We start from the raw sequence: 26,583 nt of genomic DNA, 5'->3' as shown, positions 1-26,583 counted from the left end.
AGGGGGAGTCCACGTAGACTTTTTGTTGATGCAGTTGTTTTAATCACCGTACTCTCTCCTCAGGGAAAGATGTCTGCCAGGATGTTAACCATGGATGTGAGCACCTTTGTGTGAACAGTGGCGAATCATACGTCTGCAAGTGTCTGGAGGGGTTCAGGCTGGCTGAGGATGGGAAGCGCTGCAGGAGTAAGTAGCTCAAGCTCTGCATACGGAACTGGGCACAGCTCTTCACTGGATCCTCACATTCTACCTCTGTAGAATTCGTAACCACGTTACAAACTCAAATTCCAACTGTGGGTGCTCTGAGGGTGTTTCCAAGGGATCAAGTGAGCAGACTATGGGCTCTTCAGGAATTTCTCAGTGGCAGTCCTAAGTTGTCAGGCTTCTGTTCTATTTCCTCCCAGCTCTTGCATGGTGGTTGGGTAGCTGTACAGGGCCTAATTTAGTGCCTAGCATGCTGATGGGAAAATCTAGAATCATTGGTAGCAATTGACTACCAGGGCCAAAAAGATCATTTTTTTCTTCTTGGCAGACCATATATGTAAGGTAGGAGAAGGGCCGGAGGGAGGTTCTGTGGGGTTTTGAGAGGGGAAAGAAACCCAAACTAACAACAAAAGAAGACCTACCATTTGCTTCCCTAGACCAGGTTTCTCAAGCAGAGTTTCATTAGAAAGCTTGGAGGGATCTCAGAGATGGCTCAGTTGGTAAAGAGCTCGCTGGGTAGGCATGAGGACCCAAGGTCCATCCCCAGTGCTGTGTAAAAGAAAGCATGGTAGAGTACACCTATCACCTCAGTGTGGGGAGGCGAATACCAGAGAATCCCAGACACTTGCTGCCAGCCAATTTAGTTGATTTGGTGAGCTACAGCCTCAGAGAGAGACCTTGTCTCAAAAAATAAAATGGATAGTGACTGAGGAAGACATTGACTTCTGACCCCCACAAGCACAAACATGAGTGCACACAGATACTCACATATACTCATGCTAGGATTCTCCAGAAAAGTAGATAACAGTTTATGTGGCAGAGGAACACGTACATACATGTTGTAGATAAAGGAAGAAAGGGGGAGAAAAGAAAGAGAAATTGACTTTAAGGAATTGGCTCATGAAATTGTGAGGGTTCGTGAGGAGGACGTCTCTTTGCCTGCTCTGAAGGCCTTCGTGTGACTAGATGAGGCGCACACACACTTGGGAAGGCAGTCTGCTTTACTCAGAATCTGCTGATTTAAATGTTAGCCTCACGTACAAGGTACAGAAACTTCTAGACCTGTGCTTAACAAAAAAAAAAAAAAAAAAAAGCAGGCACCATCGCCAGTCAAAGTTTACATAAAATTAGCAGTTATGCTACTCAAGAAAGAGCAGCTCAGTCAAGTGGGGATTTGAATATAGGTATAGACTTTCTCCCCTTTCTAGATGATAGTTCTCTTTCAGGGGTGGGGGTTGATAATATCTATTTGGTTTTCTGACTCTGCTGTAGTGGGTAGAATGGTCCTTTCTTGGTTAAACAAAGCAAGTTCATTTGGTTTTGAGGTTGCTTTGTGGCAGTTTCCTCACAGACTCCTTGAGAGCATGGGGCATTACACATGTCAGCAAAGCTGAGTAGAGAACTATTAGCACCATTCTTCTCTAGGAGCAGGGCTTGTGTCTAGAGAGAGGCTCTGATGTGAATGAGTGCATTGGGGCCCTGGCTGGCCTCTGCCAGCCTTCCTGCACCGTCTGACCTTCTAGCTGAACACTGCAGTCCTTCTTTCATGGAGCTCATGCTTTGGTCCTGTCCACATGTCTGGATGAGCCAATTTTTCTATTCATTTAACATATGTATCCGTCAATGCCTTGAACAGGTGGATACGAGGCAATATTTCTAGCCTTCGATATGATCCCTAAATTAAATCCCACAGTTTCCACCTTCCTGGTGGTATCTCTAGTTACAGATTCCAATTTCATGTAAGGTTTCTCCTTTTAAAGGGTAGACAGAGGCTCAGGGGTGTCATACAATCAGAAAATGAAGACTCGGGGAAGTGTGCCCCAACTGGGCAATCCTCTGGCCAGACAACCTTGTACAACACAGTCAGATACATGGCATCCGTAGCTTCATTTATTCTCTGTGTGTACCTAGCCACGCCCCAAGGGTGTTGTTAGGATTAAAGGGTCATTAACTACTTCAAAAAGCTCAAATTACCTCACCCGTGAGAAGTGCTCATTAGACAACCAGCATGGCGTATCTAGGATCGCTACTAAGAAATATGAAGCTAACTCCTATATAGCCATTCTAAAATCAAATGGCAAATCCAGCAGGTCCAGTAGGGTCCAGAGAGCTCTGAGGGGACTGCTCCTTGACCTCAGCCTGTTTTGGCATAGACTGCAAAGGTAATCAATCATTTTAGCAAGAATATCTCGTTAAGATGGATTACTTCCTTGCCATACCCTGACATGACTGCTCTCGATAGCTTCTTTCTACAATAATGGGTTGTTCATCTCCCTACATTTTCCCTAGGGAAGAATGTCTGCAAGTCAACCCAGCATGGCTGTGAGCACATGTGTGTGAACAATGGGAACTCCTATCTGTGCAGGTGCTCAGAGGGCTTTGTCCTAGCTGAGGATGGAAGGCACTGCAAGCGTAAGTGACCAAAACTGGCTCGCTGCTTCCATTTAGTTTTGGAGCAATGGCTTTTTGGGGGCATTTTCAGGTAATAGACTCCTTAGCCCTCCTTCTGCCAAAATCTTAGATGTATATGCAGACAGCAACAACAGCTGCCAGAACACCTTTGATTTAGTAGATAGTAAATAGACTGGTTCTGTTCTGTGAGCAAAGAGTATATAGAGGGGAGCGGCTTGTGAATTACTCCAGTACCCCTGAAATCTGCTGGGGAGACACATGCATGGCATCTGAGTCTTTTCTGATTTCCTTTTTATGACAAATCAATAGAGTAATGAAGACAAGCATTTAATGAAGAAAGAGAAACCCTGGGGCTGGAGAGTTAGCTCAGTGCTTAAGAACACTATCTGTTCTTTCCAAGAACCTGGGTTCAATTCCCAACATCCATATGGTACCTCATAGCTATCTGTGGGTCCAGTTACAGAAGATCTGAGACATATACAAGCAGGCAGAACACTCATACACATAAAACAAAATAAAATTTAAAAAAGAAAGAGAACTCAATCCCCAACTATCCCCCTACACACAGACACCCCCCCACACACACACACACGGGTGCACTCACATTAGCATTTTCTGCTGGCCAGGCATAGAAGTAATTTTGCATATATATGCCTTTACTTGCTTTATTTTTGTACTTTACTTTGAAAGATTAGACAGCTGCTTGATCTATATAAAAGAGAATATTATAATAACATACTGTAGACTGAAATAAGAGCATCCATTTGGAATTGATACAATTCTCTTATACAGCCCTACATACAAAGTCTCATAGCATCTAAATTGCCTATGTATTTATATAAAGTTTTTCTTTTTACTGTTAACCATCTAAGTTTTCCAAAAATCTCTTTTTTTTAAAGTTACATTCTTTAAGTCTTAATAAGTCAGTAGAGTACTTACCTAGTAAGTACTACTAGTAGTACGTGTGCTACCAAATAGATACTACTAGGTTCTTTTATTCTGTCAGCATTAATATACAGAATACCTATTGTGTGTCAAACATTATGGACCTCAAAATAAAAGACACTTAGTATCTATTGAAGGAGAATTCAGACTAAGGGAGAAAGACACATTGTTTTGTTTGTTTGTTTTGTGTTAAGATTTTATTTATTTACATATATATATATATATATATAATGAGTACATGTAGCTGTCTTCAGATACACCAGAAGAGGGCATCAGATTCCGTTACAGATGGTTATGAGCCACCATGTGGTTGCTGGGAATTGAACTCAGGACCTCTGGAAGAGCAGTCAGTGCTCTTAACCACTGAGCCATATCTCCAGCCCAACACATTGTTAAATAATTATCTCACCGCATGGATACAGCATAGGGCACATTGGATTTAAGCAAAATGGCATTTTGACACTTTGTGTTAGTCATTATCATAATCCTGCTGTGTCCACCGACTTGCACAAAGCAGATGCTCCATACATTGACTTTGGCTGAATAAATTAATGTGTTAGGATATTCCGAGAGTAGCTGACACAGCTGGGTTACTGTGTAAGGTTCTTGAAAGAGGAAATGGCTGAGGAGAAAGTAAGCATATCTTCTTCTGTCAGTCAAAACATTAGCCCTCGTGTAGCTGAGCCTCCAGCAATAAAGCAAAAGGAACTGCCACGGGCTAGCCTAATCCAGTGGTTCTCAACCTGTGGGTCCTGACTCCTGTAAGGGTTGACAGAACCTTATAATCATAGCAGTAGCAACATTACAGTTATGAATACAGTTTTATGGTTGGGGATCAACACAACCTGAGGAACTGTATTAAAGGGTCACGTCATTAAGAAGGTTGAGGACCACTGATCTAATCCTTTACTGTACTCTGTGCACAGTAAAGGTCTTGCTGCCAGTAATCAGTGTGTGATTTCCTTTACAACCTGTGTATACTGTGTAGCTTACTTAGGGAAATTACTGGTGTTAGTAATTGGGAACTCACACATAAAAGAGTATCTGGAAAAATGGTAATTGTGATATCCCCCACTTGTCTATCCTGTGTACTAGCTGAAGAACAAAAACCCAGCTCTCTAAATTCACCTATGCCTCCTGCTGAAGTATGCTTTTTTATCCTTTGTATACACATGATCTCTAACTTTTTAACCATGTGACCTTTCCTTTCATTCCTATAGGATGCACTGAAGGCCCAATTGACCTGGTCTTTGTGATTGATGGATCCAAGAGCCTTGGAGAAGAGAACTTTGAGACTGTGAAGCACTTTGTCACTGGAATCATAGATTCCTTGGCAGTTTCCCCCAAAGCTGCTCGTGTGGGGCTGCTGCAGTATTCCACACAGGTCCGGACAGAGTTTACCCTGAGGAGCTTCAGCTCAGCCAAGGAAATGAAGAAAGCCGTGGCCCACATGAAATACATGGGCAAAGGCTCTATGACTGGGCTGGCCCTGAAACACATGTTTGAGAGAAGTTTTACCCAAGTAGAAGGGGCCAGGCCCCCCTCCACGCAGGTACCCAGAGTAGCCATCGTGTTCACCGACGGACGGGCTCAGGATGATGTCTCTGAGTGGGCCAGTAAAGCCAAGGCCAATGGTAAAATGGGATGGAGTTGTGGTTTATATTACTCAAAGTTTGGGTCTTTTAGATTCACAGCTGGTCTTAGTGATTGAGCAACCAATAATTGTTGGCTAAGCCATTAAAAATACACCTTGGCAATACTGCCACCTACAGGCCATAATGGGACCCTGGCGATGCTAAATAAACCGGCCTCACAGCCTGGGTAATCAGATTTCCCACCTAGTGTGTGAACTTCAATAGAGATAGTCACCTCAGCAAGTGTTCTTTAACTACAACGTACAAGTGTTTTAATGCCCTGGTATGTTTCCTCCAGAGTCACCTGAAGAATTTTTTAAAGATGGATTTCTGGTGGCAACTTTACTGACACAAGTATACTTTTAACTTTATTTTTATTTTCACATGCATTGGTGTTTTGCCTACATGAGGGTGTGAGATCCCCTAGAAATGAAGTTAGGGACAGCTTTTATCTACCATATGGGTGTGGGAATTAAACCCAGGTCTTCTGGAAGAGCAGCGCCTAACCACTGAAACATCACCCAGCACCAAGACACTTTAAAAAAAATGGAGAAGGAAGAAGAGGAGGAGGGAGGGAGGGAATGGGGAGGAAGGTAGAAAGAGGGAGGGAGGGGGAGGGGGGAAGGAAAAGGAGAGAGAGAAGCAAAGAAACAAAGAGGAAAGATTCTCTTTCCAGTTCAGGCTGACCTGAAACACACGATGTAGCACAGAACAGCTTCAAACTCATTGCCTCAGCCTCCCTAGTACTTGAACTACAGGCATGAATAGATTTTTGATCAAGTCTTTAAGTGAATATCCTGAAGTCATGAAGTCTTTGGATAGAGACCTATGTTGGCAGAAACCTGGCTTTTGAGAAGAACAAAGTTGGATGGGTCCAAGTTTCTATTGCTCCACAAAGCTTAACCCTTTCTCTGGGGTTTTCCTGACTTTGTGTATTCTGCAGGGAGGGTCTGAAGGGTGACTTTATTTGCATAGATGTGGAAGAGTGTGGCCTTTGATTCATGAGAGGCCAAAAACCAGGATGGATGTTGGATCTAGTTCATGATGATTATATATGGATTTCCTCTGGTGAGATGAGAAGACTCAAGGTCGTAAAGCAGCCAGCTTCCAAGCCAAACTCCTTCAAGTACTGAAGGCACATTGCTAAGAAAAAGAATGCATGCAGTCCCCTGGGAGATTCTCTAGAATTTGTGCCTAAATGGGCCCAGATGTAGATGACTGACAGTTGCTCAGTCAATAAAAAACAGGGAGTACTCTTGGATCTATTGGCAAACTCCATCCTCCCTCACAGAATTGCTGATGGTTTCCAAACCATTTTTTTTTTTTTAATGAAAGAGTCCATTTTATAGGCTTTTCTTACCTCAGTGTTCAGTCTTTCCCTGCCCAAGAGTGAGGGAGCCATTAGAGTTGTCTATCCCCAGGACCACCTGATCTGAGTAGTTTATAAAACCGGTTGTTCACTCTAGACTAGCTTGCTAGAGCTCAAGTATAACCCATAAGCCCTGGTAGCCTGCATTCTTAAAAAGTACTAGGCAAGGGTCTTTAGATTCATTGAAACTAGCCCACCTTACATTTCCACATTCAAATTGCTTTGAATTGCCCAACAGCAGTTGGTAAAAGCAGATATTTAGTTCTTGAATCAGCCAGGCTTATCCAAAATGACATCCTCTTAATGAATCGTTTCTCTGGGTGAAACTAAATATGACCTTGAACAAGCAGTTTCCCTCTCGGAGGAAACTGTCTGCAAGGTTACTGGCTCCCAAACATGCTGAGCTCAACTGTAGTCTACACGGACTCAGAACAAGGTGTGACCTTTGCCCATTGGCTTTAAGGGCACTCTTAAACCTAATGGCTTAGCCAGAATAAGATACCAGTGTTGGAAATTGTTGGAAGCCAAGCAAAGCTCAATTGCTTACTTCACCTTCAAATGAGGGAATGGAGTCTAAAGACTAACTTAATTCATATGCTCCTTTGAAATTTCAGGAAGATATTTTAAGTTTCTTCCTTATCCTGACTGGGAAATGCAGTGGTCTGCAGACTCACCTCTTTAGCTTTTCATTTCTGTTCAAGACAATGCCCCACCCCACCCATCCATTCAAGAAAGGTGGGCAGAAGGCAGCTCCACTTGGCCCCAAGACAGTTAAGATTCTTCTCATTTCCTTTTGAGGTTAGACCATCCAAGCACTCAAAAGGCTGAGTCAGGGGGATAACAGCCCAGGTCTCAGGCCAGCCTTAGCTATATGGTAAGGGCCTATTTTGTTTGAAAACTAAATAATGTTATAAACTAACCTGCTTAGAATTTTCCCAGAAAACTCCATTTTACCAAGCTGTGAGACTTTTTTCCTACCATTCAGAGGCCAATTCAGGAGAACAACGAATATTTGTTACTTGACCCCCTTGAGAGCTAATCAATAAATCTGTGCCTTAGCTGTCTACCCCCTTCTAGACACTGCATTTCTAGAATCCTCTTTTGTTCATAGGTCCAAAATAAAAGTGTTAGAAACTATAAATGGGTTGTTAGTATTGATGTTTCAAATCCACAACTTAATACTAACTGACTTTGGGCACAGCACAATGTACAGATGGTAGGAATGCAATGGTATCTTACTCTAATTTCTGTTGCTTAGGTATCACTATGTATGCTGTTGGGGTAGGAAAAGCCATTGAGGAAGAACTACAGGAGATTGCCTCTGAGCCCACTGACAAGCATCTCTTCTACGCTGAAGACTTCAGCACAATGGGGGAAATAAGTGAAAAGCTGAAAGAAGGCATCTGTGAAGGTATTATAGAATGTGTCTAAGGTAGACCTTAGTTAGCCAAAGGGCAGCATGAACCCCAGAGAAAAGCCTCAAACCATTTCTTCAGTGCTCAGAAAAATGCCTCCCTGCTGACCAAGTGATACCTAAAAAGGCACTGCACCCAAAAAAAAATGAAGAGGGGAAGACAAGTGTGATAGCTACCATGTCTTGCTGTGCCAAATAGCGTACTAAACTTTTTTTAAGATATATTTTATGTATGAGTGCTCTATCTGCATGTACTCCTGCATTACAGAATAGGGTATCAGATCCCATTACAGATGGTTATGAATCACCATGTGGTTGCTAGGAATTGAACTCAGGACTTCTACAAGACCAGCCAGTGCTCTTAACCACTGAGCCATCTCTCCAGCCCCCATTCTAAATGTTTTAATATACTAGTCTTAATTCTCAATAAACCCTAGCGAAGTTTAAACAAGGAGCCACCACTAAAGAAACCAAAAAATAAGTACTACCTCAGGAAATTTGTGGGGATACCTGTCCTTGAGGGCTCACCATTGAGCATTTAAAGGGTACCTTCTTCCTGCAGGGACGTCTACTTCTAGAATGACTCTCCTTTAGATGTTAGACATTTAATATACTTTTCTACAGGTCACTAACTGACCTGGTTATACTTACACATAATACCCATTTTGCCTTTTGGGTTCAGACGCCCTTAAAATCCAATTTAAATGGTGCCTTATTCCTCTAAAGCAAAGAACTCTGGAGTGAAGAGAGGACCCAAGGAGAAAGCCTTCCAGATTCCCAAGGGTAGACCATGCTTTGCCTTGTGGCTTTCATTCCTAGTGAAATGTCTTAGGTAGGTAGGGCTGCAGATTATACTGGGTCTTTTAGCAACTTCAACTTTTTTTCAGCATCACCTTCTTGACATGGCATGGGGGCATTCTTTAGACCTAAGTTTAAGGTCTCTTGTGGAGAGACCTGCTCTAACATAGTCAAACTACTTTCTTTGAATCCTTGGTGTTACCAAATAACACCAAAAGACCCTGGGTCCTAAAGAGCATGTGTGGAACTATCACTGCCTTGGCCATCTCTTTCCATTCAGCTCTACAAGACTCTGATGGAAGACAGGACTCAGCAGCATGGGACCTGCCACAGCAGGCCCACCAGCCAACAGGTGAGTCGTAAAAGGCACTATGGTCACTCTTACTTGGGGCTTCTGCCTCAGCTCCCCTGTAGACAAAGTTGTAAAGTGACAGTTAAGATTGAAATGTCAGCTAGGGCCCTTTTCCTCAGACAGACAGGAAAGCTTCAGTCTGTCCCTTAGGCCATATTGGGTAGCTACTATCTCTGCACCGTATGTCTCAAAGCAAAGCTCTACAACACAGCTGAGGGCTGCTGGACACCATGCCTCAGCTGCTGGCTGCTTAAGACAGTCACGTGAGACAGACTTGAATCTGCTTCTTTCTCTTCACAGAACCTGAGCCAGTCACCATAAAGATCAAAGACCTACTTTCCTGTTCTAATTTTGCAGTGCAACATAGATTCCTGTTTGAAGAAGACAATCTTTCACGGTCTACACAAAAACTTTTCCATTCAACAAAATCTTCAGGTAATTCCAAGTGAACAATCACTACTAGATAAGGTGCAGCAGTCTTTTAGTTTGCTAACAGACTTAGATTTTAAAGTGGGAAAGAGGAAATTAAGTGCAGTAACTAAAAACTAAACTAAAGCAGGAGCCATTGTCTTGACCCCCAAGTACACCATCTCTTCGTCTCTTCGTTGTTTGAAGCCAACCAAGCCCTTCACCAGCATTTACTTCCCTGTATCTGGATACATGGAAAAGACTTCTTTATGGGTTCCTGTGTACTGTTAAGTCCCATTATTATGTCTGGGAAGTGTTGTAAAGACAGAGGCGAACTCTTTTCATCTGCTTTCTCAGGAAACCCTTTGGAAGAAAACCAGGACCAATGCAAATGTGAAAACCTTATACTGTTCCAGAACATTGCAAATGAAGAAGTAAGAAAATTAACCCAGCGCTATATCCTTTCCCAGTAGGATACTCTGTTGTTGCAAATATTTAATCTCAATCGGTGGTTTTTGCCCTGCTTTTGATCATTCAGTTCCTGGGTAAAAAACACTTTCATTATTATAAGCCTTAATCAGCACTAGAGCTAGGCAGATGTCCACCCTCTATGCTAAATTATCTCCCCATCAATAACCCCGAGTCATAACTTCCATGTTCCATCTAGGCTGCTCTTAATTCCAATCAGGCAGCCTTCGTAGCCATGTATTCATAACTCACCCCATGGCAGCTTCCCCCTCTCTCCTTCCTCTTTCCATCAGATTCCAAGCCAGGAAAATAACCTCTCTTCTGCCTAGCTATTGGTTGTAGGCATCCTTCTTCACCCATCAGGGATAACTTTGGGAAGCGGGACAAGGTTACATAAGGTCACTTGGGTAGGATAGGCTCTCATTGCTGGGCCAACCAGGGCTTGGGGGCCATTATTTAGCATTACAATACAAGCAAAAGACCAAACCTCAATATATTAGCAAAACTTTTCAAATAACTGTAGATTCCATTGACAAAGGCATCAACATATAACTAGGAAAGATTTTTTTTTTTCTGTAAGAGGCAGCTAGGTAGGTGTTTGAGAGTTGAGGTCAAGCCAAGCTTAGTGACCATTCAAGCAAGCACTTAGCTGTCATTTGCTGGCCAGTGTAGGAAGAGTAACAGCCCATCTGGCAACATGTAAAGTGTAAGGGGGAGACACTTAAATATACACAGCTCTTCCGAAGGTCCTAAGTTCAAATCCCAGCACCCACACGGTGGCTCACAACCACCAGTAATGGGATCTGATGCCCTCTTCTGGTGTGTCAGAAGTCAGCTAGTGTACTTATGAATAATAATAAATGAATCTTTGGGCAGGAGCAAGCAGGGTCGACCGGAGCAGAGGTCCTAAAAAATTCAATTCTCAACTACATGAAGGCTCACAACCATCTGTACAGCTACAGTGTACTCAAATACATAAAATATATGTCTTAAAAAAAAAAAAAGGATGGATATACACTAGGAACGAAGTCCCTCAGATAGGCACAGTACATTATAAAAGGAAGAAGTTTCAAACTCCATCAAGCCTCTAAACCTTCAGCCCTAAAACCACACCGAGGCCCCACATATGTGCAGATTTTAAGGAGCTGGGTGTTTCCCTTTTTGGTTTTGGCAGCAGAGATCCTTTATATCAATTCTCTTAAGAGATTGAAGATTCTACCAAGCAAACTGGATACAATGACTCATTCAAACAGAAATGCATTAGGATAATAGTTTTTTAATGCATTAAACAAACTGCCAGCTGCTCTGAACTTAAAATTACAGTAAGCTTACTAAAGCCAGCTGATACTCACCTCAGTGTCAACTAGTCCATAGGGAAATGGCTTAATTCTGAACTACTCCTGTGCCAACAGGCTTACATAAGAACACACAATTCTCCATGTAAGGGGGTGGGGTGACACTGCTCCTCCATGTGGACTAAGTCTTTCTGATGGTAGATATACAGATAAAGCTGGGCTCACTGTCATGGGGGCAGATGAGGAGGATTAAGTGGCTTAGAGGGAAGACAAGCATTAACTCTGTAGCCTCTTTCTGTCCCCTTCCCCCACTCCCTAGCTTTTGGCCTCACTCCCTCCCATGCCAGTCTTCTGACACACCTCACACCTTCCCAACTATGAGCATGGATGGCACTGGCTAGTTAGTTATAAGCAACACTGGTTTGGATAAAGTTTTTTTTTCTTTGTCTTTTTTTATCATAAGGAAAAGTAAATTCAAATTGAATTATCTGGATTTGATATTTTGAAAATAAGCCAACCGGGCGTGGTGGCGCACGCCTTTAATCCCAGCGCTTGGGAGGCAGAGGCAGGTGAATTTCTGAGTTCGAGGCCAGCCTGGTCTACAGAGTGAGTTCCAGGACAGCCAAGGCTACATAGAGAAACCCTGTCTCAAAAAACCAAAAATAAGAAAGAAGAGAAAGAAAAGCAGCTTAACATGAACTACTTTTTATAGTCTTAAAGGCATGTTAAATTACTATAAATGTACAAGAGTTTTAAAATACTGGAAAGTTTTTGTTTTTGCAACTTGTTAGTTAAATCTGTACTTGATTTTAAGTTAAAACAGGTATACCAGACTCCTTTTTCCTTAATTTGAGATTTACTAGAAGAAATGACTCAAAGAATGGAAGCTTTGGAAAATCGCCTAAAATACAGATGAAGACCAGAATTGCTTTTATGTATATTTGTACACCATCTTAAAAAGGATTTTGACAAAGGTGGTAGAGCTCCCACCATAAGTAGACCTACAAGCTGTAAAGCAAAATACAACCAGTACAGGAGACACTGGATTGCTTGACTGCTGACAGAGAAAATCGAGACACTGAGGTGTCTAAATTCAATGAGGGTTGGGGGAAGGAATCCTGAATTCTGAGTTTACCAGGAGAATAAATAAGCTGCTCAGTGTAGTGTTCCATGGTGTACTGTGGACCTAATTTCCTTCTACTGCAACACTGAAATTTCATTTTCAGCAGAAAACTGACCCCACAAATTGCTATTTTTTTGTACTGGAATTTACCTTGATGTGTATATGGACGTGTGCATAAGTCACAGAGACATATGTTCTGTAATAAGTTGGATTTCTACACAATATTAAAATTCATCATTCCAGAAAATAGTGTTGAGTAAAATTCTTAGTTTAAATTTGATTAGGGGCCGTGCTATTTACTAGTTGTAACTCAGGCTGCCTCAAACTCCCAATTCTCCTGTTTCCACCTTCAGAGTACTGGGAACAGAGACACATATTGTACCAAGCCCAAGCTTAGCTTAAGTATAAACTATGTATACATGAGAAAAGCCAATATAATCAGAAAAAAGCAGGTTTAGCGTTTGTATACATTTTTTAAGCTCATCAGCTCAGCAGTCACTGACTTGACTAGTGATGCTATTAATGTGGAAATACAGGTCCTTGCATGCTGCTAGGGAAAGTACAAACTAGCAGGTTCTGAAAACAGACTTTTAACTATAGCCGCTGCCATTTGAGATCAAACCGAATGGCCTTAACGTATACAAGGGAGACCTGCAGAGAAATGTCACTACTTAGGAATAGCCTAAACATCAGAACTGATTCACTGTGTGGTCTGTATCACAGAAATACTATATACTTACAGAAATATCCATGGTGAAGCCCAAAACTAAGGTGGGTTTTTGAGACAGGGTTTCTGTGTGTAGCTCTGGCTGTTCTGGAACTCACCCTATAGACCAGGCTGGCCTTCAACTCAGAAATCCATCTGCTTCTGCCTCCCAAGTGCCGGGATTAAAGGTGTGCACCACCACTGCCTGGCTGGGTCTTTTTTGTTTTTTTTCTTTAAAGTAGGATTTCAAGTATCCCCAGCTGGCCTCAAACTCACTATTAACACGGCCTTTTAAAGGTCTCTTGCTTCACCTCCTAAGTGTTGAGGATTACAGTCATGCACCACCATAACTAATTTACCTGGTGCGAAGGATTGAACCTCAGGATTCATGTGAATCAGGAAAGCACTTGTAACTGAGCCACATTCCAGCCCTCAAATCAATGACCATTTGGGAAACAGGGAGCTCCCTGAGTTCAAAGCCAGCCTGATCTATATACTGAGACCCTGAGACCTAGCATTCTGGTAATTCTATGAATTAACATATATAGAATTGCTATGCACGGGACATATTAATTTGCATATTAAGTGCAAGAGATGAGTCAACAGGAACTTACAGTATCACTTCAAGAATGCACTTAGCTGCCAGGCGTGGTGGCGCACGCCTTTAATCCCAGCCGGGTCTGCAGAATGAGTTCCAGGACAGCCAGAGCTACTCAGAGAAACCCTGTCTCCAGAAAAAAAAAAAAAAAAAAAGAACGCACTTAGCTTTACAGAGGACAGACAAGCCACTGTATTTTAGACTATGAACCTTTCATATTCAAAATATTATACAAATATTATAATTTATACTGATACTTCAAGTGCTTTGATCAGAATGTTCTCCCAAAGGGTGGGTGGAACATTTACCAGGCTTCACTCCATTGAGTAATAGAGGTCAACATTGTGACTCAAAATAAATGTTGCTACAAAGCATTAATTTGGATGATACAAAGATTAAGGTATAAGGTACAGGGCTTCAAGTTGGCTACTCTTTGTTCAACCTCCCTCTAGCTGCACAAAACCATCCCTACCATTTTTTCCTTGATGCCACATAAAATACACAAGCCTGCAGCCAATCCCCATTATAGATTAGGGACTAGACAGAGTGTCTACTGCTGAACTGAACTGGGTTCCCACACCAGGCAGCTGTACTCTCACCAGTTAATTCCAGGTACAAGCCAAGCCATCAAATGCCTCATCAGGCATACTCACATGCAGACATGGTAAGTAAAAAGCTTAAGGTTTCTTTAAAAAGAAAAAAAGAACTCAACAGGGCTGGGGAGGTGACATGGCTCAGCAGCTAAGAGCACTGTTGTGCTCTTCCAGAGGACCCCGGTTTAATTCCCAAACAGCCACATGGCAGCTCACAACTGCCTGTAACTCCAGTTCCAAGGTATCACATTAACATACATACAGGCAAAACACAGGCGCATATAAAATCTTTCGAAAAAATTAAGCTTGTTCAGGTGTTATCAGCATTTTTAAATTTCATTGTTGGCACTAACCTCTTTAAGCCTACATGTCACCTGTAACAAATGTCACAGTGCTCTTGTCATAATATTGAGCACATACACATTTAGCAAGTCTCAAAACATTTTTATATACATCTTTTTTTTAAGTGAAGCATGGCTTGGTGGATAAGTGCAATGCTATCAATCACCTGTTCCTGAGGACCCAAGAGCAGCAACTGGCCTTTTAGGCACTAGGTATACACATGGTGCACTTAAACGCACATAGGCAAAACAAACACACACACACTACTAAATCTTTGTGCTGGAGGGATGGCTCAGCAATTAGGTGCACTTGTTTTTGCTGATGAACCAGGATCTAGGGGAATTCAATGCCCTCTACTGGCCTCAATGGGAATCAGGCATGCAAGTGGTACACAGACAAGCACAACACCCACATGCAAATCTTCAACACTTTAGGCATACATTCGAATGAATACTGTATGCAAGTGCCCAGAGTCTAGAAAACAGTGTACAGCAACCCCCAACATCTTAAATGCTCAGTGTTAGTTGTGACAATTCTATTCTTCACCACCAGTCTCTCACAAGATGGGGCTTGGGAGGTCTATACTGATGAAGACCACCATTTGCTTTGACTCTGAACCAGATGGAATAGCAAGTTAAATGATAAGTGGACACAATATTGAAAACTACTATTAACAAGACAAAATGTTTAGCTGGGCGTGGTGGCGCACACCTTTAATTCCAGCACTTGGGAGGCAGAGGCAGGTGGATTTGAGTTCGAGGCTAGCCTGGTCTACGAAGTGAGTTCCAGGACAGCCTGGACTACAGAGAAACCCTGTCTCGAGAAAAAAAACAAAAGACAAAATGTAAAGTTCCAGGCTAGATAGTCATAAATCTAATGGGGAACTGCGTAAACACTGGGAAATATTTACTCAAATTTATGTGACATAAAGTTGAAAACGCTGAACCCTTAGCTCTCCATAGTTCAGTAAGAATCAAATGTGACTAATGCTATTTAAACAACAGAAAATATAAATTTTAACTAGGTTAGACTTTCTTCCTATAGCAAGCTCAACCCGTGTCTGCCAGTGTTGCTTGCAGTTAACATATTCTATACTCACCTAGTAGAGCTGTGGATTAAATCCAGCTGGCTAGAATCCCCTGCACATTTATGATTTTTTTTGGGTGGGTGGGTGGGTGGGTTTCGAGACAGGGTTTCTCCGTATAGCCCTGGCTGGCCTTGAACTCAGAAATCCTCTGCCTCCCAAGGCATGCGCCACCATGACCGGCTTCCCCTGCACATTTAAAACGCCACTTTTTACAACCCCTGATGTGGGACAGTGACCTTTCCTCCTTAGCAGAATGGCACTTCTTACAGATTCTCCATGAAACACAGCAGAGTAAAGTCATGTCTCCTACCACATAGCTTTTAAACATTCCTTTGCATTTTAAACCCTTCTTGCAAACACAATGACTACACAAAAATTAAAAAATTATCTCATATTATCACTACCTACAAAGCTCTAGGAAAAAAAAATTTAAATGCCTGCAGCCAAGTCACAACACAGAAACTCTCCATATTTTAAGGAACTAAGTAGGAAATAGTTAATTTGAAAAGGAAAATAGTTCTAAATTACTCAAAATAGCATGCAAAATCCACAGCTTTGGTCCATCACAAATCTTCATATACCCCATGCCTCTCAAACATACCCAAAAATACAATGCAAACACCCTGAGACTAGAACCCCGAGCCTGTCTTTACAAGGAGCTAGGGATATCAGCTTAGAAGCTCTTTTTGTGAAGTTTGAGGACTGAAACTGGACCACCAGCACCCATATAAAATAAACAGTGGGTGCCAGCCTGCAATTCTATCACTTAAGAGTGTCCGGAAAGGTTCCCCAGAGGAAGTTAGCTAGACTAGCTGGCACTGCCAAACTCTAGGTTGAGAGATCTTACCTCAGTATATAAAATAGTGATTACAAACACCAAATGACCTTCTGATTAGATATTATTATATCACCACAAATGTGCATTTCAACTCAGAAACACTTCTCTGGTCCACACATTTTGCATAGTGATACAGTGTACAATCTTTTAACAAAACCCCTCTTTTAACAAAACCCCAGCAAAATGGAAACCAAACAGTATAACTTCTCACCCAAGTCCTGCCTGTGGTTTCAAAAAAGCTAAATGTTAGGAAGCAAACAGACACCATGTTTTTCAAAAGGAGCTCTGGCAAAGCTTTATTAAAGGAAAACTTTCTTGTTTACTTCTCACCAGTCTGTTCTGGCATGCTTCTAATAATATCAGAATCACCTAGAAAATAAAATAACAGTTTTACAAGTCATTTAATGGCAACTGATAATTACAGAATTCCCCTACTTGTTCTTTAGGTAAGAAGGCAGATTAGCACTATGTGCAAATTGTTGCGGCTATCACTCTTAATTAAAATCAATTAAAAATACCTTAAAATCTCAGCCATCCTATACAAATAATGAATCAGATGGTCTGTCACCAGCATTTAGATAACCAGACTGAAGTAAAGAACTAGGTCTGGGGACACATGCATGGTCTTACTATAGCGAATGTCTAGCCTGTCCTGATTATCACAGAATCAGAACAGCGAGAATATTCGCAGTGTTCTACAAGTGTTCAAATTTCTAAGCTCAAAATAAAATAGAATGCAGGCATTTACCACAAACTATTCCCAAGCAACAAAGCGGTGATTACATTTTATCTCGTTCACCTTCTACCAAACTTTTCTTCCCAAGGGGGCGGGGTATGGTAAGAGGGGTTGAGAGGGGGAGGGGACAAAGAGTTTCACTGTGCTGCCCCAGTTGTCCTAGAACTTGCTTCATTAAACAAAATTCTTAACATCAAAGTTAACAAAAAATTTACAGAAAAGCCGATTACAATGTACTGACATGCATTATCAATTCTCTGCAATTGTGGCATTATCTCTTTCAATATTAAAGTCCTAATCATCTGAACTCAGGAACCAAAGCCACTGTCTAATAAGCACTTACATTAGAAAAAAATATAATTCTAAAAGCATACCTGGGTCAATGATAGCCAGTGTGCATACTCTGTAGTATTTCCCACACGCTGTGCCCAGTTCAATATTATTGCCACTGTAGTGATGGACCCCAGTTTTAGCCAACATGGCATAGTACTCTATTTCAGATTTCCTTAGGGAACAACAAAAAGTCAGATAAGATGCCATACCAAGGTACTGACAGACTTGTGACAAATTGGTGAGGCCCTGTTAACAGTAACTAAATCATAACAACTCTTAAAAGAAGATTCTACCTGTCCTGATTATCATAGATCCTTTACTAGTGTATTGTGCAAATTATCTACTAAATACCTACTTTTTGGAGGTAGTATCCAATATTAAGTACATTGTATTCATGTTTCAATTTACTAAGTTTAAAATGTGTAAGTTACTTAAAAACTAAAGGAGTACTAGAAAAGGGTATAATAGACATAAAAAAGCCAATGCTGGCCTGGAGATATGGTTCACTGAAAGCTTATACTGCTCTTAAGAAAATTCAGTTTCCAGCATTCACATCAGCCACCTCACAACTCCAGGAGAATCTCGTGTCAGCAACAAGTATATACTCCATTTTATTAAAGAAACTAAGGCAAAGAAAAATAGGAAGGTGGAGTGGAGGGTCAGAAACCTAAAAAAGTAAGCCCTCTTAAACCACCTACTATACAGTGAATACTACATAAGGGCTGCTGATAATATTACCCAAAGAATAAACACTTCAGTGCCAGGTTAAAGGATACAAATTGTTAAGATTTGAAAGTTCCACAGAACCTTGAGCTTAGAATGTGGCCCCACATACCAACAGTGCTCCAAAGTGCTTATCAGAAATGAACTTGACGCTCCAGCCTGGACCCACTGAGTCTGAGCTTGTAATTTAGTAATACATGTTTACGCTGCCACTATAAATCGACTGGCCAAGGTTTAAAATAAGACCAAACATCCCAAATTCTGCCACTAAGTATAGACACCTACATAAAAGGCTGAAGAGGTGTACAATTGCCATAGAAAAATCAAGGAGCGTATACTACACAAGCTTCTTTAGCTTTCTTAAAATACTTGTTAGAAAATTGGACCCTGCCAAATAGGTGATTTCATGATCGCCTCCATAATCCAGCCAGAATTTTTCTAAACGAAAACAGGCACTTCAAACCTTGAAAAATTCGGGATCGGGCTTCCCTCAATCTGCGTGTATCATTTGTATGCCTGCTGTCACACAATGTGCCTCAAAGGTACAGAAAACACACACAAAGCAAGGTCCAAACATCAGAAAGCAACCATCATTATTCTTCTTCCCAGTGCTGGATATTGCACAGTGAATTTACAATAGGCCGCACACATCCAGGTTCCCTCCATTACCTCAAAGCTGGACAGTTGTTGGCAAGGATAACCAACTTCGCTTTGCCTTGTCTGATCATCTTCAGAGTCTGTTTGTAGCCCAGCACGTACTTCCCACTTTTCATAACAAGTTGGAGCCTAGAGTTGATCGACTCCAGAGACTTTTTCTACAATGCAAACGTTTGAGACTTGAACACCACTTGCAGTCATCTCAAAACCAAACTCAGTTCCAGATTTCTGGAACTGAACCCTTTCATGATGTCTGAGACCATACAAAGAGCCTCTCGGATTCACTTTGAGACCCTGAAACGTCAGCGACAAGTCGTCCACCCAAGTGCCCAAATCTATCCGCCCCGGCCCGACCCAGCTCTCCACGTGAACCGGCTTCCGGGCCCGGTCGGCTTCACTCACCGTCTTCTTTGCGGCCACCATCTTCCTGCCTTAGGTGCGGGACAACCCCCAACCTAGCATACACAGAGGACAGAAGAGAGGATTATAATCCAGAGCGTCAAACACCAGCTAGCGGAGCTCCCCGAGCCGCCTAATCGTTTACCCCGCAGAGCTCACTCACCAACACCAGCCGCCAAGATGGCCGGGGAGCGAGAAAGGAAGGAGCTCCCACAATGCAAAGCTCTTCTAGGCCCACAGAGGATTGTGGGACCGGAAGCGGAAGAGAAGCGGGTTCGGGTCACAAGCGGAACAGCGCTTGCAAGAGTAGTCTGCGGTAGTTGGTTGCTATGGGGACCGGGTTACAACGCAGGCTGGGCTGCTGCGGGGTCTGGGCGTCGGCCTTCGGTTCTGGGCGTTTGTTCTGCTGCTGCGGGCTGACACCGCGGAGAGCCGGAGCTCGATGGGAGCTGGCTACGACGGCCCAGGGCTCCGTAGCAAGGCGGCAGCGACCTGGCCTCTCCTGGGCTGGTCTCCGCCTGACGTTGCCTCGGGCGTGCTCCGGAAGGACCCCCGGCCTCCGGTTTACCCCGTGACTGCTCACCACGAGCGGAGGCATCTCTGTCCACCCGCCGCTGATCTTCCTGCTTGCCGCTCCGTAGGACACACACCCCTTTTGCGGCGGTTTTATACCGTGTACTTGGGAGCCGACTTTGCACAGGGACCACAATTAAAAAAAACAAAACAAAACTGGTGAGGTGGCTGACCGGTAAATGCGCTTGCCGCTAAGCAGACGAATGAGTTCCAAACCCACGTGGTGGGAGGGGAGCGCCAAGTCCAGCAGGTTGTTCTCTGGCCTGCGCTTGAATGCACACATACGTATACAGAAGTAAAGAAATAGTCGCAATACGAATAATTTAAAAAATCATTTTGCTACGAAACTTGGGCCGTTGTATAAATGTAGCATTCAAGAAAAAAAAAAACTTGAAAGCCTCTACTATTTACACACTAGTACCAACAAAAACCCAGGGCTGTTGAGATTGTTCAGTCGGTAAAGTGTGCTTGCCTTGCAAGCGTGAGGACCTGAATTTTATGCCTAAACCTCCCTGTCAATCCCCAGCCCCCAAAAGTCTGGCATGGTTGTGCACGCTTGTAACTCCATTTGTGGAACAGATTCCCCAAGACTGGCTAGCCAGCCAACCTAGCCTTAACCTGTCAGCTCCAGGTCTCAGAGATCCTGAGAAAAATAAGGTGGACAAATACCGAGTAAGCACCCAGAAGTTGACCTGTGACCTCTTACCAACTGCACAAGCACCTGTGCCACCAAATTTATATAAGCATAAAAAAGGAAACCCAGGGTAGTAAGTAAGCTGTATGGTGGGTTACTTTGCCCTGGAGGTTAGGAGAGGGAAGAACAACCCTGCATCCCCTTAATTAAAATAAACATCCATGAGCCATGCGGGTTGAGGTGATCTATACCTATAATCGCACCCGGAGCTGGCAATCTCTGTGAGTTGATCTTTTGGAGAAAAAAAAGAAAAAAAGCCGGAAACTAAAACATTACTTAGCCAACACACACACTCTGAGATAGTAACTGTGTTATTCTTACATTTTTACAGCTAGTGTATTACAGAAGTATAAATAGAACCAGGCCTGTAAATTAGGGTTTTTTGTTTTTGGGGTTTTTTTTTTTTTTTGGTTGGTTGGTTGGTTGGTTGAGTTTTTCAAGACAGGATTTCTCTGTCTGTCCTGGAACTCACTCTGTAGACCAGGTTGGCCTCGAACTCAGAACATCCAGAAAGTTTGCAATTAAAATTTATTCAACTGTTGTGGCCCATTTTAATTTGACCAAACAGTAGTGTTCACTTACCATACTCTTTGCTTTAACATTTAGGCATAAAGTACTTAGGATGGTACAAATGCAGATAATTGTCTTCTATTAATCCAGTTTTGTAAACATAGTAAACTTTAAATGAACTTTAACAAATAGCTCATATGATTTAAATTCAAAGAAATAAGCCTTAGATTGGAGTTGTGGCATTGCTGTTTAACATGCTACCCTTACCCCACCCACCCCACCCCACCCCCCCCTTTTTTTTAATCCTGTGCTTTGCTGACCTGTTTGGGATTTTTTTTTTTTTTAAGATTTTGTTTTATTTATATGAGTACACTGTAGCTCTCTTCAGACACACCAGAAGAGGCCATCAGGTCCCATTACAGATGGTTGTGAACCACTATGTGGTTGTTGGGCATTGGACTCAGGACCTCTGGAAGAGAAGTCAGTGCTCTTAATCGCTGAACCATCTCTCCAGCCCCCTGCTGACCTGTTTTGTTTGTGGTTGTCCTCTGATTATGAAATGGAATGTCTGCTTAAGAGCACTGTACATTACAGTTCTTTTCAGGTGCAGCTTGGGAGTGTTGCGGGCCTCCTGTTCATACTAGACATTCAAGTATGAATCTTCTGCCTGCCTTCCCCCACTCTCAAATATTTCTGGTAGATACTTGAACCATACTGTACCCTCAGAATTAATGTCATACTAAGTAAGATACAGTGTAAGTCTAAGTGCTGGGTGAAGAAATTGTTATGGACATTATAAGTATTAATTCGAAATGGTGCCATGTAGCAGGCTCTGGGTTTTGCTGCTCCTGTAAGGTGCTTTCAGAAGTGCTGGTGATGTATCTCACTTGGTGGACGTTTGGCTGTCGTGCACAAAGTCCTGGATTTAACCCCAGTACCACCAAAAGCTGGGAGTAGTAATGCATGGTGTGTAACCCCAGCACTTGGAGGTGGGGGTGAGAGGGGAGAAGCTAGAATAGAAGCTCTAGTTCTAGGTCATCTTCGCCCTCCTGAGACCTTGTCTTCAAAAAAAGAAAGGATTGGTAAATAAAGACTATAATGTCTGTTTACAGCTGTGCAGACTTTAATATACTTTTGCTAAACTTTAACTTATGCTCATGAAGACGTCATAGACCATATTAATCTTTTTTTTATAGAGGATAAAACTAGAAAAATGGGGGGGTGACAAACCCTTTATTTTTTGGTTTATTTATTTATCTACTTATTTATTAGTTATTTTCTTTATTTACATTTCAAATGCTATCCTGAAAGTTCCCTATACCCTCCCCCTGCCCTGCTCCCCTACCCACCCAATCCCACTTCTTGGCCCTGGCATTCCCCTGAACTGGGGCATATAAAGTTTGCAATACCAAGGGGCCTCTCTTCCCAATGATGGCCAACTAGGCTATATTCTGCTACATATGCAGCTAGAGACATGAGCTCCGGGGTACTGGTTAGTTCATATTGTTGTTCCATCTATAGGGTTGCACACCCCTTTAGCTCCTTGGGTGCTTTCTCTAGCTTCTCTACTGGGGGCCCTGTCTTCCATCCTATAGATGACTGTGAGCATCCACTTCTGTATTTGCCAGGCACTGGCATAGTCTCATACGAGACAGTTATATCAGGGTCCCTTCAGCAAAATCTTGCTGGCATATGCAATAGTGTCTGAAACCCTTTCTTAATTCCACCACTTGGCAAGCAGAGGAAAGCAGATCTCTGTGAGTACAAATCTCTGTGAGACTGGGCTGTTACGCACAGAAACCCTGTCAAAAAAAAAAAAAAAAACTTAAAAGAAAAAGGAAGCATTCTGCCGCCATGGCCTTTGTATCAGCTCCTGCCCTCAGGTTCCCACCCTGACTTCTATCAGTAATGGACTATGGTGTGGAACTCTAAGTTAAAATAAACCCTTTCAAGTTGTGTTTGGTGTTTTAACACACACACACACACAAAAAAAAAATCCTAACTAAAAACATACGTATCACTTCTGTCCATACAACTATTAATATATAGAGATATATAGATAGATTCCTTCAAAATAATCAGAATTACTACAAATTCCATTATAGAAAGTCAAAATTCCTTAAGTAACTTTCCTGAAATGACTTTTGTCATGATATCTCATTTCCTGTCCTCACCATCAAGAGAAAATCACTTTCTCTGCAGGTATCGTAACTATAGTATGATGAAATCCAATGAAACAGTTTTAGAAAACTCAGCTGGCCAGATCATGTCCTTCACTTTCAGATTAATTTCAGTAAAACATCTGCTAGTAAGTAGGGCGCGGGCACATGCAAAAACGAATTACCAGCTATTGAATCCAGGTGGAACATATACAGGCATTCATTGTCTGAGTCAGCACTCTGTTACTTTAAAAAATATATCCATAAGAGCCAGGTGGTGTAGGAGCTGGAGAGATGGCTCACTGCTTAAAAGCACTGACTGCTCTTCCAGAGGTCCTGAGTTCAATTTCTAGCAACCACATGGTGGCTCACAACCATCTGTGATGAGGTCTGATGCCCTTTTCTGGTGTGTCTGAAGACAGCAATAGTGTATTCATATGTATAACATAAATATTTGGGCTGGAGAGATGGCTCAGTGGTTAAGAGCACTGACTGTTCTTCCAGAGGTCCTGAGTTCAATTCCCAGTACCCATATGGTGGCTGACAACCATCTATAGTGAAATCTGATGCCTTCTTCTGGCACATAGGTTGTACATGCAGAGAGAGAACTCAGATATATAAAATAAATAAATCTTAAAAAAAAAAAAGTCAGGTGTTGGTAGCACAGGCCTTTAACCCCACCACTCAGGAGGCAGGGGCAGGTGAATCTCTGTTGTAAGTTCCAGGACAGTCCAGAACACAAAGAAACCCTGTCTTGAAAAACAATTTCCATACTAAATATATATGCTTTGAGAGGACTTTGCCATCCAGATGTTATTATTCCTGAATGCATCTTGGTATCCAGTATTTCATTGTGATTTTAAAAAGAATAACATAATTACAAGAGAAGAAAGTTAACACAAGACTCTTCATTGTTTTTCCTTCACCAAAACTGCCATCCTAAGCTTCTGAAAAACAAAAACACACACAGGTACCTACGTTCATTGTGCTTCCTGGGTTTGGTTTTGTTTTGTTTTTGTTTTTTCTTGCTAGGAGAATTAAAAGAGACAGGTTGTATACCTTGTTAGAGCACAAACAGTTCTAACAATTTCATCTGATAGTTGTTGATTCCGTGCAGCTACATGTTGGCCGTTGCTGTCCAGCAGCTAAAATGAGCATATTGACAGTTACTTGATGCTTGTAGAACTCAGCCTTCATGTTCTTGACAGTGCAACTGCACATGAACCGTGCTGATAAATATGTTGGTAAGGAGGGACGATGAACCCGAGGAAACAGTCTCTGAAAACTTGGTGAACAGTGTGCACTCATCCAAGCATCCTACAGGACAAAAGAATGGCAGCTACCCAGTTCCCTCCCATCCAAGAGATTACACAACTCTGAGTTGGAAGCCAGCCAGAGTAATGCTTCCCCTTGTAATCTACTTCATTTTGCCATTTTCTATCCAAGGTAAATTTTTATACCCATTGGTACAAAGAACCAAGTAAGAATCCTTACTTCCTGTGTCTATTATGGGGAGTGATGCTTTTGGAAAGTGAAGTGCTGTCTACGTACTTGGTCTTTGGGTTAGCACTCAGGAAGAAGAGGCAGATGGATCTCTGAGTTCAAGGCCAGCCTATTCTACAAAGAGTGTTCCAGAACAGACAGGAACACTGCTACACAGTGAAACCCTGTCTCAGAAATTTAAAAAGTAAAATAAGAAAAATCACAGTAGCAGGTCTGATCAGATAGTATTAAGCCAGTCATCTAATAAGACTAAAGGAGGTCAAGTGATTGTTGAGATCAGTCAGGCATGCATTGTGTAGTCTGCAGGCTTATGCAGAAACAACAGAAGGAAGCCCAGTTAAGTAGAAAAGCAGTTTATTTCGAAGTTCAACAAATGGACATGATAATCAAAGATCAAGACCCAGGACTGTGCAGACTAGGCAAACTGCAAAGCACAAGACAGGACCTCAAGCTTCTTTTGGGTGGTGCCTTCATTGAATGCTTCACTTACAACTCCACCACTCTGTGGGTTTGTCTGCTTCTGAGTAGATACATGGAAAGACCAGTAAGTCATGTAAAAATTAACCTATTACCATGCTTGTGTGATAATAGAGTTCTTTGATAAGATACAATTTGGAATGGAATGTGTCAGGCAGGTAGGGTGTCTTGTTTTCATTTTCTCTTTTGGACATGGGACAATCTTGCTATGCTGCCCAAGGTGATCTCAACACCCTGGGCCCAAGTGAGTCTCCTTGCTTAGCATGACCCCCATCCCTCAGTAGCTGGGAATGTGGGGTGGGGTGATGTCTTAGGGTTTCTATTCCTGCACAAACATCATGACCAAGAAGCAAGTTGGGGAGGAAAGGGTTTATTCGGCTTACACTTCCATACTGCTGTTTATCACCAAGGAAGTCAGGACTGGAACTCAAGCAGGTCAGAAAGCAGGAGCTGATGCAGAGGCCATGGAGGGATGTTCATTACTGGCTTGCCTCCCCTGGCTTGCTCAGCCTGCTCTCTTATAGAACCCAAGACTACCAGTCCAGAGATGATCCCACCCACAAGGGGCCTTTCCCCCTTGATCACTAATTGAGAAAATGCCTTACAGTTGGATCTCATGGAGGCATTTCCTCAACTGAAGCTCCTTTCTCTGTGATAACTCCAGCTGTGTCAAGTTGACAGGTGGGGTGGCATATTTACATCTGGCAAAGGATGTCTATACCTTAATGACAGGACCACTGAGGAAGGATTGTGGCAAAGATGTGGTGAATAGGAATAACAGGTCTGATCTAGCATCCATTACAGTCAAAAGTATCTGCTTACCTAGGGATGCAGAGATGGCTCAGTGGGTAAAATGTTTGCCTCAAAAGCATGAGGACCCGAATGCAGACCCCTAATGCAAATCCACATAAATTTAGATTCCATAGTGTATATGATCCCAGCACTTTTTTAGCAAGATGGGAGGTAGAGATAGGAGGGTCCCTGGAAGTTTGTGAGTGAACACAGTAGCAAACAAGAGTCTCCGTATCAAAGTCCAAAGCAAGGATCAACACTAGAGGTTGTGCCAGACTTTCCTGAACTGGGTTTAATACCAGCACCCAGCATGCAGAGTGCTGTGAATTCCAGGCCAGCTGGTCCATAGATAGAGTTCCAGGATAGGTAGGGCTGCACCCAGAAACCTTGTTTCAGAAAAAAAAACAAAACAAAACAAAAACACTCTAACGTCCACATATA

The 26,583-nt window shown here is 42.4% G+C and overlaps 2 protein-coding genes and 1 non-coding gene across 4 annotated transcripts in view; 1 reads left to right on the top strand and 2 right to left on the bottom strand.

Moving 5' to 3' along the window:
* Matn2 (matrilin 2) overlaps nt 1-12,659 on the top strand; it is a 138,026-nt gene extending 125,367 nt beyond the window's left edge. The window contains exons 12-19 of one of the 2 annotated variants that reach the window (XM_021183581.2): nt 64-186; nt 2,494-2,616; nt 4,782-5,195; nt 7,823-7,975; nt 9,057-9,128; nt 9,486-9,563; nt 9,894-9,992; nt 12,160-12,659. In XM_021183581.2, the coding sequence (XP_021039240.1) occupies nt 64-186; nt 2,494-2,616; nt 4,782-5,195; nt 7,823-7,975; nt 9,057-9,128; nt 9,486-9,563; nt 9,894-9,992; nt 12,160-12,215 (1,118 nt within the window). In that variant the 3' untranslated portion in view covers nt 12,216-12,659. Of the gene's footprint in view, nt 1-63; nt 187-2,493; nt 2,617-4,781; nt 5,196-7,822; nt 7,976-9,056; nt 9,129-9,428; nt 9,564-9,893; nt 9,993-12,159 lie in introns of both variants that reach the window. The other variant, XM_021183580.3, reaches the window with a different exon arrangement.
* A 4,207-nt stretch (nt 12,660-16,866) lies between these two features.
* Rpl30 (ribosomal protein L30) lies at nt 16,867-19,703 on the bottom strand. The gene is made up of 5 exons (XM_021183471.3): nt 19,598-19,703; nt 19,438-19,490; nt 19,048-19,193; nt 17,697-17,827; nt 16,867-16,955 (listed from the first exon to the last, which is right to left on the bottom strand). The coding sequence occupies exons 2-5, from the start codon at nt 19,456-19,458 to the stop codon at nt 16,906-16,908; spliced, it is 348 nt and encodes a 115-aa protein (XP_021039130.1). The 5' UTR covers nt 19,459-19,490; nt 19,598-19,703; the 3' UTR covers nt 16,867-16,905.
* On the bottom strand, nt 17,146-17,277 carry LOC115029446 (small nucleolar RNA SNORA72). The gene has a single exon (XR_003835023.1). It is a non-coding gene; the product is annotated as a small nucleolar RNA SNORA72 (small nucleolar RNA).
* Nucleotides 19,704-26,583: the final 6,880 nt, after the last annotated feature.

The sequence above is a fragment of the Mus caroli genome, unplaced genomic scaffold, assembly GCF_978045245.1.
Source record: "Mus caroli unplaced genomic scaffold, Mus_caroli_1 scaffold_16, whole genome shotgun sequence".
NCBI lineage: Eukaryota > Metazoa > Chordata > Mammalia > Rodentia > Muridae > Mus > Mus caroli.
This window is presented reverse-complemented; position numbering and strand designations above follow the sequence as displayed.